Source organism: Physeter macrocephalus, chromosome 10 (genome assembly GCF_002837175.3).
Source record: "Physeter macrocephalus isolate SW-GA chromosome 10, ASM283717v5, whole genome shotgun sequence".
NCBI classification, from domain to species: Eukaryota; Metazoa; Chordata; class Mammalia; order Artiodactyla; family Physeteridae; genus Physeter; species Physeter macrocephalus.
Window position 1 is genome coordinate 33630478 of NC_041223.1, and position 20069 is coordinate 33650546.

The window sequence follows — 20069 nt, forward strand, 5'->3', positions numbered from 1 at the left end:
ACAAGAAATGTAGCAATGGAAACATGGGGTTAGGGAATTAAGAAAATTCAATTATAAACGAACAAATTGTGTGACCTGGATTTTTTAAATTAAGCTGGTTCCTCCTCCCCTGCTACAGTATAGTTTTCGAAAGGTTAAATATTCATGACCCTCAGGCAAATACAATGTGAACCCATGTCAAAGATTTTATTTAATTCATTAATTAATGAGGAAACCAGTAAGATGTTAAAACTGGTCTAAAGAGCATTTGAGAAGCTACAAACACCCACATAAGCAAAGGAATATTAGGATAAGATTTTTCAGTTAGATACAAAATTGTTACCTTTGGGGTTATCTCTGCCACCAAACAAAACAAATTATTTACCTCTCTACTAGACAAAAATCTGCAAGAAATCTTTGACCCTATAGAGTTGTAAAATAGCCCAGTCAAAAGAAAGTCAAGCCTGGTTCTGCACTGAAAGAACACTTAGCAATTTATTTTGCCTGTTTTCACGTTCTGAATAATTTTTCTGATATCTATTCTCTCAATATTTTTAATGTTGGAGTGTCCATAATCCTCTGTCTATACTCACTCCCTTAGTGATCTCAGTCAGTCTAGTGGTTATAAATTATATAAACATTTGGATGACTTCCACAGTTATATCTAAGTATAAATATTTAGACCTCTTTCCTCAACTCCAGACTTGTATATTCAACTGCCTATAGTACAGTGCTCTTAGATATCTAATGGACAGCTTAAATTCAACACATCTAAAACTAAACTGGTTTTCCTTTCTATAAAAAGGCTATTACACCTATATCCCCTATCCCCCAATATTGGCTACTCTATCCTTTCAGATAAGCAGACGTTATCAGTACCTTATTTTCTCACATTCTATAGGCAATCCTTCAGGAAATACCAATCCACCTTCAAAATATATCAGAATCTACTTCTCACCACCTCCACTGCCACCACCTCCTATATCATTAGGTTTGTCCCTGCAGAAGGGCTGAGCTCCAGGGAGACAACTTTCCCAAATAAAGCAGAGCTTTGATTTGTTCAAGGGTAAATGAATAGTTCTCTAAACCTGAATATGCAAACTGGCTCTCCAGAAAACCTATTCTCCTGAAAAGTTCAGTAAGTGGTGTTATTGAGTAGAACATTTTTTCTTTGATTTATAATTGCTATCTAGCTATTCCTAATATCCCCAAGCATGTATAATAAACCAACTTCCTCTATTTATGTATGTTGTGAAAATTCTTTTCTTTTTCAGTCTCAATTTTTTTTTTCTATTCACTTACATAAGTGATAATAGTCACTGTTCAAAACAATTGATTTCTCTGATGTACATGTCACTCTTCAGGGAACCTGAAATGTGCTGATGCTTTAGGTATGTACTTGTGTATCTACGCAGAAAGGGTCTGTAATAGCTTTCTGGGACTACCATAGCAAAGTACCACAGACTGGCTGGCTTAAACAACAGATATTAATTTTCTCACAATCCTAGAGGCTAGAAGTCTCAGTTCAAGGTGTCAGCAGGGCTGATTTTTCCCTAGAGGCCTCTCTCCTTGGCTTGTAGATGGACCTCTTTTCTCTGTGTCTTCACATGGTCTTCTCCCTAGTCCTGTTTGTGTCCTAATCTCTCCTTATAAAGACGTCAGTCATGTTGGATGGTGGCCCACCCATTTGACTTCATCTTACCTTAATTACCTCTTGAAAGAACCCATTTCGAAATACAGTCACATTCTGAGGTACTGGGGGTTAGAACTTCAACACATGAATTTTGGAGGGAGATAATTCATGCCACACTTTCACTTCAGTAACGGACAGAGATGTCATGTTAACTTAGATAACTGGCACAAATGCAAAAGAGTGATCTGAGATCTGAGTCACCAGCTTGCGTGTCAAGATTCCAAAATAATGGAATTCAAGGTCCAGCCTGGGGCATCCCTTACCTTCATGTGCCCTTTGGTTTGAGGTATCTACTAATCTCAGGTCCAGCAAATGAGTACAGTATATTTGTTTGTATTTCTCTTGACTCAACACAGATGAAAAGATTGAAAAACAGAGATAAAAAAGTTGCATCAGTAACAAGTCATATTCTTTGCAAATGGTAGTGGAAAAGAAGACTACCTTCTGTACTTACGAAGACTGAGTATTGTGTTTTGTTTTCACATTAATTGTAGATACCAATTTTATATACAAAATAATTCACTAAATAACTCACGTAAAATCAAGAGATTTTAAAATTTGTCAAAGTAGTCTTTTTCTCTGTTAAGCAGAAAATCTAGAAGAGTTCTGTAGTTGGAGACAATAGGCTAAATCAAAGAAGGAGAAAATAGTTATGATTTTTAAAACCACTGAAGCTTTAAGTGTCTGCAAGTGTTCTGGTGATTTGGGGCTGAAATCTGCTCTGTTCCTTACTTTCCTTTGTCAGCAGTGTTCACCATGGCAACTTCAATAAAACTCCCCTCACAAATGTTTTTCTTCTAGAGTGCAAAGCACCTTTTTAAAGAAGGCTGACAACCTGGTAGGAATGGGTGTTTGGAAAAATTCAAATGAAGAGTATTCTGCTTTCTTCATGATTGCTGTAGGTGGCAGGAGGTGAGGACATTATACAGGGGATAAAGTTGGGTGAAAAAAACATTTTACCTTGTTTTGAAATAAAAATTAATTTGTTTTTTTTTGAGGTATAAAATTAGTTTAAAATATGTTAGAGAAACTTTTCCCTTTCATAACATTTCTTTATTTCTCATCTTAGAATTTGGACAAGCTTTGTCCATACAAATTCATGAGCCACTTTCGAATGTGGATGTTGTATGGACAACTTTAGCCAATTACCTGATTTAGTGAAAGCTGCTTGGGTCCAGATCCATTTCTCAGGACTACTTTGGTAAGCTTAACTAATGTGGGATTTTGAGCACACCATTAAATCTCCCTGGGTTCCTTTTAGTCCCTCCCCCATAAAATGTGGAGGCAGTAGAAGCCCAAGAGTTCTCAGCCTTAGAATCACATTAGAATCAAGTGGAAATGTTTCGAAAATGCCAATGCTAGGGCCTTACCCAGAGATTCTATATATATATATATATATATAATTTTTTTTTAACCCCACATTTGTTTATTTATTTGTTTTTGGCTGTGTTGGGTCTTCGTTTCTGTGCGAGGGCTTTCTCTAGTTGTGGCAAGCGGGGGCCACTCTTCTTTGTGGTGCGCAGGCCTCTCACTATCGCGGCCTCTCTTGTTGCGGAACACAGGCTCCAGACGCGCAGGCTCAGTAGTTGTGGCTCACGGGCCGAGTTGCTCCGCGGCATGTGGGATCTTCCCAGCCGAGGGCTCGAACCCGTGTCCCCTGCATTAGCAGGCAGATTCTCAACCACTGCGCCACCAGGGAAGCCCCCAGAGATTATATTTTAAAGTCTAGGTGATACTCAGATGTAAGATTTTTTCTTTTTAAGTACCCAAGGCAATTTTAATGTCTAGCTAGACTTAAGAATCACTGTATTTACTGATCTCAAAGAATCCTTCCAACTACACCTTTCTAAGGCACTGATGTACAAGTTGACTCCAGCAGGGCTTGACTCTGATAGGAGTGCTGATTAAGTACCTTTGCTTTCAAATTTATGTATCTTTTGTTTCAAGATTCAGGAAAGAATGGCATTAGCTTTTAATTTAGTAGCCTAGCGTCTTTATTCCTGCTTATCCATTCATTATCCAGAATAAGCCCAAAAGTCATGTCAGTGTTCAGTGCAGAAGTAATATCTTCACTTTCAAAACACATTGGTTTTCAAAGAATTTTATTGCTTAGAGGTTGGTCAAAAGGCATTAACTAGATACAATATTATATTAATTTCTTTCTGTGTGTGAAAATGGCCAAGATGAAGTTAACGGCAGATTTTTCAAATGACTCCATAATTCTTTGTTGCCATAGTGGATAACTTTTCTCTTTAGAACAGTGGGTCTCAATCCTAATGGCACTTCAGAATTGCCTGGGAAGCTTTTTAAAAATCTTCATGCTTAGGCTATCAGAATCGCTGGACCAGGCACCAGTTCTTTAAAAGCTTGCATGGTAATTACAAAATGGAGCCAGGGCTGAGAACTGCTTGCTCTAGAATGAAGTTGTGTGGACAAACTGGGTCAAGCAACTGGCCAGTGATGAAATGCTAAGAGTGTGTTAGCCATCTCCTTGATTAGAAACAGCACCTCCTTTTCCCCTGTGGATAACACTGTCAGAGATGATTATTCTTCCTTTGCTAAAATTACCACTGTGAGGAAAATCTATTCCTTTAAATGTTCAGCATTATTAGACTACAACTATTTCTACTGAAGGTGGCAAATGAAACGTTTCCTTAAGTTGATGAATAAAACCTAGGCCTGTCTTCTCACGGATCCCTTTGAAGATGATTGAAATAGTGGGTAAGAGAAGGACAAAACACAACAATTTTTTAGGAAATTAATTTGTTAGGTTAAATTGCAACTCAAAAAGACCCAATGGTGTGTGCCTTTTAAGTTTCAGCTTTGTTGTTTCCTCATAGGTAAAAACTGCATTTCAGCATTATTTCTCTGTGATTTTCCTCTGTAAATTGTGATAGTCACTGGAAACTTAAACAGTCCAGAGCCTCAATACTATAGTATCAAATGTGTGCTAAATTGTCATTCTGGAGCTTGGTTCTGGTGTCTCCCCAAAGCCTATAAATCATCATCAAACAAGCAAATCAAGTAATTTAAGCTCTCTGGCCTGAATCTGATCTATACTCTCCACCTTAAGCCTAAAAAGGTATCCATTCATGTAGCTAGTTAAATCCTCCAATAATGAATCTGGATCAGGGAAATGATTTGCTAATGCTTTTCGCAAACAAACATGGGGAAAGGGAGCTCATTTCCTCCCATCACACACCCCAAACCCATTGTGTTTTCAGTGGCCCGACAGAAAGCCAAAGCTGACATACATGGAAAAAGGATGACAGAAGTATTAAAAGGAGTTAGTAAAAAAAGTGTTGCCTTCACAAATTACATCTGAGCTTTTTTTTTTTTTTAAAGAAGATGTTGGGGTAGGAGTTTATTAATTTATTTATTTTTGCTGTGTTGGGTCTTCGTTTCTGCGCGAGTAGTTGTGGCTCACGGGCCTAGTTGCTCCGCGGCATGTGGGATCCTCCCAGACCAGGGCTCGAACCCATGTCCCCTGCATTAGCAGGCAGATTCCCAACCACTGCGCCACTAGGGAAGCCCCCGGAGCTCTTCTTGAGATGACTCCAGGGCATGTTGCAAATTCAACAATTTATGATCAGTTGCCTTTTATCCTTAAAATCACGCAAAATAAGCAATTATTTAGAATGCAGTAAATGGTTTAATATTTATGGACTTGAGAAAGAACTTGAATTAAAATTCAGTCTGGGATCTGAATTAGCACCATCAGAATATAGAAGGAATTTAATATGCATGCACAAATTAATTAGTTTTAATAACATACATAAGTAAAATACATTTGTTTTACTTGATACGGTTGTTTTGGAGGACCCTTCTTGGAGTTGAACTTATTTTTATTAGTTGGCTGGGCATGATACAGGTTGAACACCCCTTAGTTCCAGGGCCTTGGCAAAATTCACCTCCAATGGCTTTCCCGTGCCTTTGGTGAGCCTTAGGGATCGGATGCAACCTCGGAAACGAATGTTGGTTGTCAGGCCAAACTGGTTGAGGCCCTCTGAAAAACCAAGCAAGGAGGGCTCAGTTTTGAAATTCAGCTACTATGTTAAGAACATGCTTCAAAGTCAGCTGTTAGCTTAAGATGCAATTGGAATATGCTATTTTATGTAAAGTTAGTGATTTTGTTCTTAGCTTTACTAACAGTTAAACTGGTAGAGAAACGACTTTTTTATAGTTATGTATTATGAAATATGGAGACATCTATAATTACACATTTGAAGACATCAAAGAATTTGGTTTGGAAGGGACAAGTTTACAGTTGTGAATTAAAATTATTAAATTTTATTTAATGAACCAAAGTAACTGATCAAATACTTTAAGTACGGGATTAGGACATGGACTTTTAATGGTGACTGACTTTATTACTTTCTTCCATTGTAAAGATAAATCCCAAATGGTTAAGTTTGTTGCGAACTCACACAAAATCTTTCTCTTCTTAAGGAGAGAGTCCCTTCTTTTAGCAGGCCTACGAGGTGCTAAGATCCCATTTCGTAGACTGTAAATGGAGAATATATTATCTCCTTCATAATACCTTGGGGTTTATCCTGATTGAAGCAGAATGAGATATTTTTTTTGTCCCCGAAAAAAAATTTTTTTTTTTTTTTTTTTTTTTTTGGCTGCGCCACGAGGCATGCAGGATCTTAGTTCTCTGACCCACCAGGGATCAAATCCATGCCCCCTACAGTGCAAGCACAGAGTCCTAACCACTGGACTGCCAGGGAATTCCCAGAAGGAGATATTTTCAAAAACCCAGGAGCAATTTTGGAAAGAGGAACTCAGAATTGGTCCCCATGACTTCTATATCTCTTCCATCATCAACTGCTGCTCAATATACATTTTGCTTGTTTTGTTAAGGAGAGGAGCTCTATATGAATGGGGACAAAGGTTTCTCTTGCCAAAATACTGAAAGACCATTCCAAGAGTCTGCGTTATTACAGTATTTATTAAGAGGCTCTTGGCTTACTTCTTATCAAGTTGGGCACTCTTGTTTATAGGCACTTTAGGTAACTCTCTGTGGTTCACATGCTATATTTAATGTGCTGGAGAGGTAGTATTGAATGCAGATTTATTGCTTGGGTTTCTTTGTAATATAAACTCTATAATAGTCTAAGGGGGAAATTAGCTATGTTTAACCCAATGATTTACAGAACTTGAGAAAATAAGTTCCATAACATTTTATGATTCCTCTGGTATATTAATTTTTAAAAAATGAGAAAGAACGCCAATTCTGGCCCTGATTGCTGTTAAATGCCTCATATCTTTTATAAGCCAAATTCATTTCCTCCTAGCCTCCATTTCCCTACGAATGAAATTTTGGAGGCAGTCATGAAAAGTTCAGTCCCGTGTGGTTTATATAAGTAAAATGCTCATTTTACACACTAGAAATGTCAGATAATGTATTATTTATTGGAGCAGATTCTAAAGCGAGGAAGCAAGTATACTTAAGCACATATTCTTGGACGTATTTATAGAATACAAGTGTGTTCAAAACCACTAACAAAACAGAGCAAAGATATTCTTGCTGGGGTAGGCAACACTCACCTGGGAACCCTCCAACAAACACTGGGTCATTTGTATCAGCGGATGTAGATGCTCCATTTGGGCTCTGGGCTTCCACGTGGTTCCCATCTACTGTCAGCTCGATTCGGTGCTTGACCTTGTTGGCCGTGACTTTATGCCACTGTCCGTCACACAAGTGCCCTGGGATCCCAGCATCATAGACAGCAGTGAATCGGCCGGCGCCATTGTCCACATGAAACATAAGCTAGAAAGCAGGAAATTGAACAGCCACAGATGGTTTCATTGGAAGGGTGTCATGGTGGTTCACAAAGTAAAAATTATCTCTAGAAAAGTCATTAGCTGAAATAGTTTGAAGTGAATAACAGGCATATTAAATTAAAAAAAAAAAACTTGACAGAAATTAGAATGCAGATTTAATGACCAGGAGTCACAAATTATGCTCTTTACTTTTGGACATTGTTGGGAGCAATAGGCAAGACGTATGAGGCTGGTAATAAATAACTCTGCTTTCAGAAAATGTGAAATACAATTTGAGGCCAGGTGACAAGAAAAGGATGTAGTATACACTGGGAAAAATTCTACCATAGATCCTTTTAAAAAGTGTGGGAGTTCTTAGGAATCTGGTTTACAAATTCATTTGAAAGGATGATTTTTTTTTTTTAATTTAAGATTTTGATGTTTTAATTGTATATTTTTTCCTTCACAGAATCTATTTTATATATAGGATTGAGAGTTACATAAATTACATTTTGGGGCAAGTTTCATGTCACAGTTACCAAAGACTTTGAGCCAGAAGGCCAGTTCAATTCTTAACAATGAAGAACTTAGACTAGGAGTTCTTGTCTAAATGAGAAAAATCTGTTTTTAGTAACACAGAATGGGCCCTGAAACTTGAGATTGCAGAATTCTTTTGAAGCTGATGAAGAAAAGAAACATATTGAAACATTAAAAACAGTCAATTTGGCAAAACATTTGACAAGGTAAAAGCAAAGAAATAGGGGTTTTAAAAAGAAGATTAAAAGTGCAAGTAAATAGGTGAAAAGTTTGTAAACTATACAGTGATGTAAATATTAAGATTTTACTATATTCGGTGAAATTTATAACAAGGGAATTTGGCATATAAAAAGAGCTTGGTGAGAAATCCATATGCATTGTGATGGAACTTGACACCCTGACAAGTTGCAGGGAACTGTGGTTATTATCAGGTGAAGAGCAACTGACAAAATGCAGTGAAACTGTGTTGAAAATCTGGCAAAACTATTAAGTGTTGCTTATTCCCCCTTTTTGTCTCTGTGCTCCTGGATCTTTTTGCTTTACTGCCTTTGAGGATGGTTTGAAGGCTGAGAGGAAGGAGGGAAGAGGATAAGGAAAGCGTATTTTAGGTCAGTGTGTGGTTTTTCTTCTTGGGAGGCAACAGCACCCTAGGAGTGGAAATGTGAACAGAGCTGAAGTATGATTCCTGTTGAAAAGGCAAATAGGAAACTTGTGCAATTTCTTACTTTGCCGTCCTATTTTTACCTGTGCCCTATAGTACAAAGTACATGAAAACTGGTTATCTCACTGCTGGTTGCTGCTCATAAGCAGGTAGGGACAGAAAAGGCAGTTAGAATTCGATTATCCATTGTGAGCAAACTGGCACAATACTTTATATTCTACTAATATAACTTTATTATAAATTGTTCTATTGTGCAATGGTATGTGGATATTTTTAAATAAATTGAGAAATCAATATGTCAGCTAGACATCTTCATTTCTGAGAGGTGCCTACCCTGTTATAAGAGGCAAAGACTGATTTTAGACAATCTAAGCCCCTTTTTTCCCACTGGAATTGATAGCTTCATAGAGCATATATTCATAAAGAGGAGAATAACTTTACTTTTAGCCACACAGTAACTAGCTTGAGATCAAAACCACTTAGGCCATTATTAGCACAGTTGGCTTACCGCAGAATTAGCACATTTAAAGTTTACACTGGTCTACAGAATAAGTGTGTTTAAAACACACAAGAATTGAGTTAATCCAGAAGGATGAAAAGATCCAATCTAGCTTTCTCCCAACAAAGACAAGAGCAAGGCTTCAAAATAGAGCAGACGTAGAGAATGGACTTGAGGACACGGGGAGGGGGCAGGGTAAGCTGTGACGAAGTGAGAGAGTGGCATGGACATATATACACTACCAAATGTAAGATAGATAGCTAGTGGGAAGCAGCCGCATAGCACAGGGAGATCAGCTCGGTGCCTTGTGTCCACCTAGAGGGGTGGGATAGGGAGGGTGGGAGGGAGAGGAGATATGGGGATATATGTATACATATAGCTGATTCACTTTGTTATAAAGCAGAAACTAACACAACATTGTAAAGCAATTATACTCCAATAAAGATAAAAAAAAGAGCTTTCTACATGCAAACGACAATATCGGGAAGACAGCAGAAATATTTAGACTGCTGATGCTTACCTTTTCAGCAATCATTTCAATACCCATTCCATCCATTTTCTGGCTGCTGATTCCCAGAAGAACTCCAGTGGTTCTAGTTGTGCGGAATTCAAATTCTACAAGAAGGTCCAATCCTACTTTGAACCCATCAACTGTAAAATGAAAACATTTTTTTTAAATTGTGGATTAGAGTTGAAGAATTGTTAATTCAAATTTGTACAATGCAATGGTTTTATTAGCTTTCAATTCATGTGTTAGACAACTATAAGTTCCAGACTTTCATATGGCCTACACCTCCACCATTTAGAGTTATTGCTTATTTTCTTGGCTGCCTTCGTTCCAAGGATATAAATTCTGTGAGGGCAAGGACTTTGTCTATATTGCTCACCATTTTATTCCTGTGCTTACCAAAGTATCTGACACATGGTGGAGGTTGAATATATATTTGTTGAATGAATGAATGAACACAGACTGATTGACTCAAAGAATCTCACAGCCAGGTGTGATTGTCAGAAGTCTTGCTGCTGGATGAAGTCAAGCATTTCGATGATTATTCGGTAAAATTTTACTGGGGCACTCTAAATGGTACCATGATGATCTGAAAGGGCTCAGATATCCCCAAACATTTTATTTATAAAGAAAGGAATTACAAATACAATTTTGAAGGATAAGATTCTGGGACATAAATAGACTTTTCTAGTTCATCAAGTTAAGTCTTTTCTCTATAATTTTCCATATTTGATTCATTGGTTTATTTAATCTTTTATCAAGTATTTAAGACATGCTTCTTAGAAACAAAGTGATCCATTAAGATCAGGCTAGACTAGACCTGCATGAAATATTAGAAGAAAACTAATGGAAATTTTTTCCAGGTCTCCTATTTATTAAGCAAGAAATAAATGCTATGTGTAACCACGACTATCTCCAATGAAGGGAGGCAGCTGTTATGTGAAAGACTTTTTTCCTCTGCTGAGAACCTTGATGAGTTTGAATGGACAAAGACGGGCTTAGGGCAGATTTTAAGAATAAAGGGTAGAAGAAGCTGGAGTTTTCGGCAAAATAAAACAATGATTTTGTTTCTGTTCCAGAAAGGAGGATAAGGAAAAGAGAGAAATAACATGAAGCCATTCAGCAGAGGACAGGGGGAGTGAAGAAGCTATTAAACCCCCAGAAACTGGGTAGCTGGAAAGCTTTTAAGGACAAAGGTGTCAAAGGTTTAAATTGAAGTCGTATATTTTCCAGTAATGTAACCTCCTCTGACCACCCAAGTCTTACATAGATTGTATTACACCGTGTGTTGAGGTGATGGCAGGAGTTATTGGAAACTGGGGAAGTGGCTAATTTTCTGGTCCAGTTTGATCTCGAACCAAAAAAGCCCAGGCAGGATGGTAAGTTAATCTGTTAACTGCAGAAGTGGGAGCTGAAGCTTGCCATCAATTTGACGAAGCTAATGCCAGCTATCTGAATTTGCAGAGAACTTGAGAAAAGCTTTGGGCTTTCACAGAACATGGAATTTGGGGTTCAACATAACCTCCAACATTTCAATATTTAACATATCCTGTGTTTCTCTGTTTTCTGCTTCTGCACAGGGGAAATTTCCCACGTATCCCCTGTTGGAGGGCCCTGCTCTTCCGTCTCCAACCTTTGCATGTGTGTGTTCAACTCATCTTTTAAACCTACCTCAAATGTCAATTCCTCCATAAAACCTTTCCTGATTTCCCCAAATTAATGTTTCCTTAAAATATCCACAGAACCTTGCTTGTGTGTCTTCTACAGTTTCTAGTTATTTTTTACTTGTCTTCTTGTGATTTCTGAGCATAAAGAATCTTATCTATTGATAGCGTGTTCTTGAAGGAAGGGAATGACATCTTATTTACTTCTGTTTCCCATGTTAACTTCTACATATTATGTACTCATTAATTTTTTTCTAACAAGCAAATGCATGTTCCTATGGTAACCATAGGACTGAGTCTATCTTAAAGTATGTTAATGTCAGATTTTTTTGTTATTATGTACAAGTTATTTCATATTTTTCTTTCCAAATTGTACATTCACTGTCAGTGACCCAGACCTGCACTGAAAATGCTCACTGGAACGGGGGGAGATACTTAAAGAAAGTCAGGGAAAGGTGCCAGTCATCATCACCATCAATCAGCAAGAAATGGGCACCAGTATGTGTGCATTGTGTGTGTGAGGGGAGAGCATGAAATGGAGCCTTGCAAGGAATTGAAGAGAGGAAGAAAGGAAAATGCTATCTCATCTCCAGAAAGAAAGGTAGATGGGGAGGTGCCAGTCATCATCACCATCAATCAGCAAGAAATGGGCACCAGTATGTGTGCATTGTGTGTGTGAGGGGAGAGCATGAAATGGAGCCTTCTTGGAAGGAATAGAGAGGAAGAAAGGAAAATGCTATCTCATCATCTCCAGAAAGAAAGGTAGATGGGGAAAACTAGAAAGTAGATACCTTACATAATATAAACATATGAACCTTCTTGTAGAATTACATTTATTTTGCTATTATTGATCTCCAGGGAAGGAGATGGAATAAACTCGCCAGATAGCCTTTTACTTCATTTCTTCTATTAGTTCTTATCAGAATCGGACACATTAATCTTTAAGAGGCATTTTTTATTACTTCTAAAAGTTTTTTTTTTTTTTTTTTTTTTTTTTGCGTTATGCGGTCCTCTCACTGCTGTGGCCTCTCCCGTTGCGGAGCACAGGCTCCGGACGCGCAGGCTCAGCGGCCATGGCTCACGGGCCCAGCCGCTCCGCGGCATGTGGGATCTTCCCGGACCGGGGCACGAACCCGTGTCCCCTGCATCGGCAGGCGGACTCTCAACAACTGCGCCACCAGGGAAGCCCCTAAAAGTTTTTATTTCTGGTTTAAACAAAAGATGCTAGTTTCAGACCCCAGGGACTTTTATTTTCCCACACAAACAAGGAGTCAATATTTGGACCTAGTTTATATTCAACAGAAAGGACATGGAAGCACCTCACCTGCTTTGGCAAAACCCGTTCCATCAAAATATGTTCCTTTCTGAGCATTTGCAAAACACGTCCCGACATGGTAGCTGGAGGTTGGCTGTTCAAGATCAGCAGGGGCTTCTGCCATCTGAAGATTCCTGATGCAGCCATCAATGCTGTAGGTCACCTAAATATTCAGGTCAGAAGAAACACATATCGGGTTTTAGCAGAAGTTTGCCTTTACGTGGAATGCAATCATTGGTAGGGTGTTCTGTGTGTATAAACATCTGCCGATTGTCCTAGGCCATCTCCAAAACTGCCTGGATCGGCACCATCACCCCAGCCTTCAGAGCACAGGTGCAGAGAATCCGGTGTTGTGCTTCGCAACTAAGACAGAGGTCCCCATCCCCTGGGTGGCGGACTGGCCTGTTAGGAACCGGGCCGCACAGCAGGAGGTGAGGGGCGGGCAAACGAGCAAAGCTTCATCTGTATTTACAGCTGTTCCACATCGCTCCCATTACCACCTGAGCTCCGTCTCCTGTCAGCATTATGGTGAGTTGTATAATTATTTCATTATATATTACAATGTAATAATAGAAATAAAGTGCACAATAAATGTAATGCATCTCCCCTGCCCCACGGTCCGTGGAAAAATTGTCTGCCACGAAACTGGTCCCTGGTGCCAAAAAGGTTGGGGACCACTGAACTAGGATGTATCTAGCCTGGAATATGATTGTTTTGATATTCTAAATACTGCACACTACGTCTCTAGTGGGACCACTGGTTCGACAGAACTCTGGGCCCCTATGGAAATTGTAACTTTTAATTAGTCTCTTATGTTTCTATTTCATGTTTCTAGTAACAGTTTATTAACCTTACTATATATACATTTTTTTCACAATCTATGTTCAAATTCTACTTGAAAAGATAATTAGGTTTGGTTCAGTGCTTCTTCCTTATGAAAATCTAAGGAAAGCAGTGGATACTTTCCTAAGAAAATGCACATACACATGAAACTTGAAAGCTTGCATGAAACATTCAAAGTTTAGGGACTTGAGAAATAAATCAATCATACTCTGCTTCATTATATTTCATCTGGGTTAAGGGATGCAAGTTAATCACTCTTGCCACTCTCTGTTCAGAGACTCTCACTTTGATTGGCCTACATAGCATAGGCAATAGCTGTGAAGGGGAAGTAATACTGATCATCCACAAGAGGAGCCGAATACTGAGAATTGTAACCATCATGAACAACTGTCTTTGACGAAGAACGATGCTGCATCATCACGTGTTCTAATTTGAGCACAGAAACGAACCACACTTGTGTGTAGTGCATTTTCTAAAAACACTAATCCCCTGTGCTTCTTAAAAGAATGCTTTCCAAAGCCAACCAGGACACATGGTCTGACAAAAAATTATTTTGTGAATACTGATTTACAAAATTTGTGAGGACTTTAAATTCCGACTCCAGTATTGGATAACAGTACTCTAGATCAGGCATCCCCAATCCCCACGGTACTGGTCCATGGCCTGTTAGGAACTGGGCCGCACAGCAGGAGGTGAGGGGTGGGAGAGTGAATGAAGCTTCATCTGTATTTACAGCCGCTCCCCATCGCTTGCATTTCTGCCTGAGCTCCGCCTCCTGTCAAGTCAGTGGCGGCATTAGATTCTCATAGGAGCGTGAACTCTACTGTAAACTGCACATGCGAGGGATCTAGGTTGCGCGCTCCGTAAGAGAATCTAATGCCTGATGATCTGAGGTGGAGCTGAGGCAGTGACGCTAGAGCTGGGGAGCGGCTGCAAATACAGATCATCATTAGCAGAGAGGTGTGACTGCACAGAGACCATAATAAATCAGTTGCTTGCAGACTCATATCAAAACCCTATCAGTGAGTGGCAAGTGACAATGAAGCTGCATCTTACGGAGTAGACTGGACATAAGCAACACACTTCGGTGTCACTGTCTCCCATCACCCCCAGATGGGACCACCTAGTTGCAGGAAAACAAGCTCAGGGCTCCCACTGATTCTGCATTATGGTGAGTTGTATAATTATTTCATTATACATTACAATGTAATAATAATAGAAATAAATGTAATGCGCTTGAATCATCCCCAAACCACCCTGTGCCACTCCACCTCCCTGCCCCGGGTCTGTGGATAAACTGTCTTCCACAAAACTGGTCCCTGGTGTCAAAAAGGTTCGGGATGACTGCTCTAGATACTGCATCTCTCAATATTTGCTAAATCTCTAGTCCTGAAACAATACCATCAATATCATCATTATCATCTTCCTGGTTGTCTTAGTGCTTTCTATATACTTGGCATTTTTCCAAGCACTTTAAATATATTACCTCATTTAATCTTTCCGGCAACCTTGCTTGTTTGGTATTATTATTAAACTGTTTTACAAAAGAGGGAACTTTGTCAAAGAAAAATTAAGTAACTTGCTCAAGATCACACAGCTACTTAACAGTTAAGCGCACGTATTCAAACCAAGGGAGTCTGGCTCCAGGGTCCACACTCTGTTTTGTAATATTGCCTCTCATAGTCAGATCTGTCTAGAAAATGTGTCACTTCTCAGAAAAGATGATTTCCTATTCATCTATAATTGGTCATGGGCCAATGTGACCTAATAATTCAAAATACATTCATGACTCAGGCAGCTATTTAGGCCACAAAGAAACAAATTAGACACCTACTGGACCAATTCTTCGGGTAGTGTAGTTAATGGGTAGCCCGCCAATATACAGCATTCCCACAACATCCAGAATATCAGCTTTCTTGGGACTGATGGTTCTGTTGGAGGCACCGTCTACATAAATAATTCCTTCTTGCTTAATTCGAATAATCTTAATCTACCAAAAGAAGAGGAGTCATTAACACCAATCATAGATAAATTTCAAATATGCAGAGTATAAAACATAAGAACTTTTAGGATATTCCTTAGGAAAAAGTGAAACAACTTACTGAGTGCCTAATATGTGCTAAACCCATAGTATAAGTGAAATTAAATCTGTTTACAGAATGTCTCAAAGTCTGTCTTTTCCATTAGTACCATCTCCAAAAGAGGAGAAAATCTTCCTGGGTGAGTTTTAGATTGAAGACTCTTCTGTAGTTGCCAAGTGAGCATCTGTATCAAGAGGTATGCTTATTGTAAGGAAACTTGCAGATTGAGAGCCCTGTCATGAATTAATTGGGCTGTAAAATTCATGTCCAATTTCAAAAGTTCATTGGTTTGCTTGAGCAAAGCCCGGTCTCCCCAGCCCAATTTCAGATATGCTACATCCCTCTGCTTAAGAGGCATTTCTCGTGCAGAATTGCAGGAATGCAGTGCATCCGGGCTGCACTGCCATTTCTGCAGCAGCTGATTAGTACAAAGTCAGGGAGAAAGATGGAAGGCTGACTGGGCTGAAATGACAGCGGTGGATTGAATTATTTTCTGGGGCAGAGTGAAATAAAAAGTGTGGAGACTAGCTTGAGCATAAAATCCTTGAGTCTGAATTTAGGAAAAGGAGCATGTAACCCTTTGAAATGCTGGAGTACAATAATGGTTTAAAAACGAATCTTACATCAGGATTAGAGTAATTTAAGACCTTATTTTACACTGATCTATTCTGGTTTCAGAAATAATTTTCTAAAAACCTGCAAGGATAAAATCCCTCCTTAATTTGGCTACTTAGCGTAATCCCAGCCTCATTGTAGCCCAACAATATGTCTTTTTCTCGTGTCATATTTATTATACTATTAGCCAGAGATGAGAATAAACCTTAATGAGAGCGCCTGCATAAAGTATTTGCTAGTCATAAGCTCCCTAGAAAATTTCTTATTTCTAGATAACAAATTAGTTGACTTTGCATTTATATTATATTTTATCAGGTTCCTTGGCTTTCTATATGATATGACAAGTCCATATATGTTAATATATAAAATCCAATATCTAATAATATTACTCTGAAAATTAAACATTAAATTGGTCCACCTAGGGAAGCTTTACTTGATAGGCTACCACAGGTGCAGAGACAAATTTCGAGTTTTCCTTTTAATCAGGCAGTATATTATCTACTTGCAGTCATGCCAAAGAGGACAGTAAGCTGGCAGGTGAGCCTTCTGTGCCCATAATAGTACCAGCTTCTGGGTGTAAGGCCAACATTTAAAAAGTTGTTCCAAATGACTGTTGGTGGAAATGATACCCCAGAGGCCTTTAAACATGAGGTAGCAGATTCTCAGACTCTTGGTGTGCTCAGACCACTGTGGGGTGGGAGAGGTGGGGGAAAGCAGCCATAGGGCCCATTTTAGTGTTGCCAGGTTTTAAGTTGGTCAAATATTATTTCATAAAGAGAGGTTATTTTAGCACTTTAAAAATAGGAAAATATAATCTTAGAATAAATATTATTCCTTTAAATTGAATACATAGAGCTTTATGATTAACACACTCCCTTGTCCCATAATAATAATAATACTTACTTAGAGTATTGGAAATGTCTTCAATTGCCTGGCCCTAGTTTGTGGACAGATGTTTGGGAACCACAGATGTACAGCAATGATGGAATCTTATAGTACCATGATGAGGCATGTAAGTGGTCCACTATAAACCTACCCAGGTCTGATCACACTTTGCAAGGTTGGGCAGTCGTATACGGCACTTACTTTATTTTTAGCCTCGGCCACATTCCAGTAGCGCCAGAGTCAGTGTCTGCACTGGCAAGATAACACTGGCACCAGGGGAATGCCAATGGCTGCCACCCAGTAACCCCCTCGTAGGGTACTGCCAACATCCTGGTCACTATTACCTTGTGCCAGTGGCCGTCATTGATTTTGGTGGGGATCATGGTGTTGGTGTCACCACTTCCCAAGTCATAACTGAAGTAGGGCAGTCCATTTCTCAGCTGAACTGTAGCAAAATCAGCATGATTGATCCGGGCCATGTAAAAGAGCAAGCCTGATTCAGCTTCGGTTCGCACTTCAAATTCAATGGTGAGACTGTGAAATAAAAGTATGCGAAGTAAAACAGAAGAATAAGAACATTCTTATTCTAGGATAGAGTGGCATCTGATCATGGTGCTTTTTCATAAAGGATAGCAAAACCTTTTCCAAGGTGAGGACTATCCAGGTCTGCTGAGTTCCTAAACTGGCTTCTCAGGCTCAGACAAATATTGATATAATTCTATTCTTTACAGTACTCAGTGAACTAAAAAGCTCACCTCATTTATTAATAAATATAGTTAAGTAAACTTGAATAAACAAATACTTAGTACTTCCATTTATCGGTTCTTGTCTAATATCTCAGAATAAATCATACCGGTTTTTAACTTTGGTGTCATCAAATGCAACTGCAATGTGACTGTTTCTTGAAAGCCCAAACTGTTTGCTCCCTATCAGGAGAGCTGGTTCCGATTCTGCAGCACAAGGACCCTGTAAAATACCAAGGAGAGAAGGAGCAGAGATTTTGGACTCCATTCTTTAAAAATGTAATGCTGCTGTCTAATGGTTTCTTATATTTTAGTTTAATGTTCTCACAAAATCTCGTTTAAGTTCCTTAGAAATGAAAGCTGTCTCTTATCTCTGTACTCTACTACATAGTAGGTACTTACTTACTATTTATGTTTTTTTTTTTTTTTTTTTTGCGGTCCGCGGGCCTTTCACTGTTGTGGCCTCTCCCGTTGCGGAGCACAGGCTCCGGACGCACAGGCTCAGAGGCCATGGCTCACGGGCCCAGCCGCTCCGCGGCGTGTGGGATCTTCCCGGACCGGTGCACGAACCCGCGTCCACTGCATCGGCAGGCGGGCTCTCAACCACTGCGCCACCAGGGAAGCCCGGTACTTACTATTTATACTACACCTTTGCATTGCCAAAGGAATGGTGCTCAAAAATATTCATTGATTAATGCATGTTTTCATTATCCTTTAAGGAAATCTATTATTTATATTTCTGAGAAAACTGGAATTTCCTTCTCACTTTTTCTTCATTTATGAAGAGTTATATCGTTAGAAGATTGAACAGGGAAAATGACAAACTTGCCACTGGGTTACAAGAGTAGAAAAATGTGCCCTTCTTGTCCTCCCCGTTTCTCTCTCCCACCGTCTTACTTTTTCTTGAAAATTTTGGGTGCTAGAAGGTTTCCATGAATTTAGACTTTCAAGCTGGTGTATCTCAACTTGCAAGTCAGCCCATTCAGGCTTAGCCCGTTGCTAGGCAACCCAGCACACTTTTTAATGTAACCTGCCATACACCATTTCAACTGCCACTGTTCAGAGATCAACTTCCTAGGGTGCTTACAAGGTAGAGCTCGCTGCAGGGCTAGCTTCAGAGGCAGGCTTCCTGTGTAGTCACTGAGCTTAATGCTCTGCTGTCACCATTTTGAAATTCTTAATAATTTTTGAACAAGGTACCCTGCATTTTCACTTGGCTCTGGGCCCTGCCAATTACATAGCCAGACCTGACTGGGTAGACCTTACTTGGCTACTGTAACCCTCAGCTCAATAGTTAATCAAGGCTCCTCAAATTACCAAAACCACAATGCCTTTCCTTGGTCTCTGTTTTCACAAAATAGCTCCAAGTACAAGCTGCTTAAGAAGTCTTTTACAACACAAAGTACATGAGAAAATAAATAACCTGCCTGCTCTCAACGACACATCTGTTTTTAAAGATCTGCACTTAATAGCTCTGGATGGGTCACTGCCCCAGTGCGCGCTGACTCAGCAGAGGTTCCCAAACAGCCCAAGGCAGGCTTTTGATGCAGCATGCTCTTCCCAGGGTGTACCTTGGAGATGACTCATCAGCGCACAGGAAATTTTTACTTGATGAGGCAAAGCCTTGCCCTCTTTTCTCTTGAGCTTAGTCAAATGGAGCACTCTGCCACAGCAGGTAAAAAGCTTTAAGTGTTTTGAAATGCTGTAAAATTGGGCTTTATGGAAGTATTTCCCTTCTTGCTTCCCAGGAGATGGTCAGTTACAAAGAGCAGACTGTGGCTGAAATTCACACAGATATGCAAAAACCCAGCGGGTAGAACAGGAACATGCTATTTATTCACACAGCTGAATGGGCCTCTCTTGGAATCAACATGTGGCACCTTTCTTATTACCCTGACTGCAAAAAGAGCCCAAATGGAAAGACCTTGGTGGCTTAATGTCTCAGCCTTCAATGATGCTATTAATAGAACTGGGATCATTTATCAACCTCTCACAATATTTCCTGTAGAGAGGACCATCACAACACACGTAAGTAGCCTGCAGTCCTCCTCAGAAATCTCGAAGAGAATCCAACCTGCTGGGAGTCCATCAGGGGCAGAATTTAGCTAAAATATCTCTAAACCCTCTGCTCCGAAAACTGAGGGATTGAAAAGGTCACTGGATGTGGAGGAATTAGGGAACTATAATGTGTAGCCTAAAAGGAAACCACCAGCAGGTTATTTCCGTGTTATTGTTAACATTGTCTAGTGGCTACATATATATGTTAATATAAAACAACTT

The 20069-nt window shown here is 39.4% G+C and overlaps 1 protein-coding gene across 1 annotated transcript in view; it reads right to left on the bottom strand.

The window, feature by feature from the left end:
- Positions 1-3757: 3757 nt before the first annotated feature.
- The window catches only part of LAMA2 (laminin subunit alpha 2), a 621727-nt gene continuing 605415 nt past the window's right edge, over positions 3758-20069 (bottom strand). The window contains exons 59-65 of the mRNA XM_024122539.3: positions 17900-18012; positions 17391-17580; positions 15300-15455; positions 12632-12785; positions 9656-9786; positions 7223-7445; positions 3758-5678 (exon numbers count right to left, since the gene is read on the bottom strand). Coding sequence (XP_023978307.1) covers positions 5521-5678; positions 7223-7445; positions 9656-9786; positions 12632-12785; positions 15300-15455; positions 17391-17580; positions 17900-18012 — 1125 coding nt within the window. The 3' untranslated portion in view covers positions 3758-5520. The remainder of the gene's footprint in view (positions 5679-7222; positions 7446-9655; positions 9787-12631; positions 12786-15299; positions 15456-17390; positions 17581-17899; positions 18013-20069) is intronic.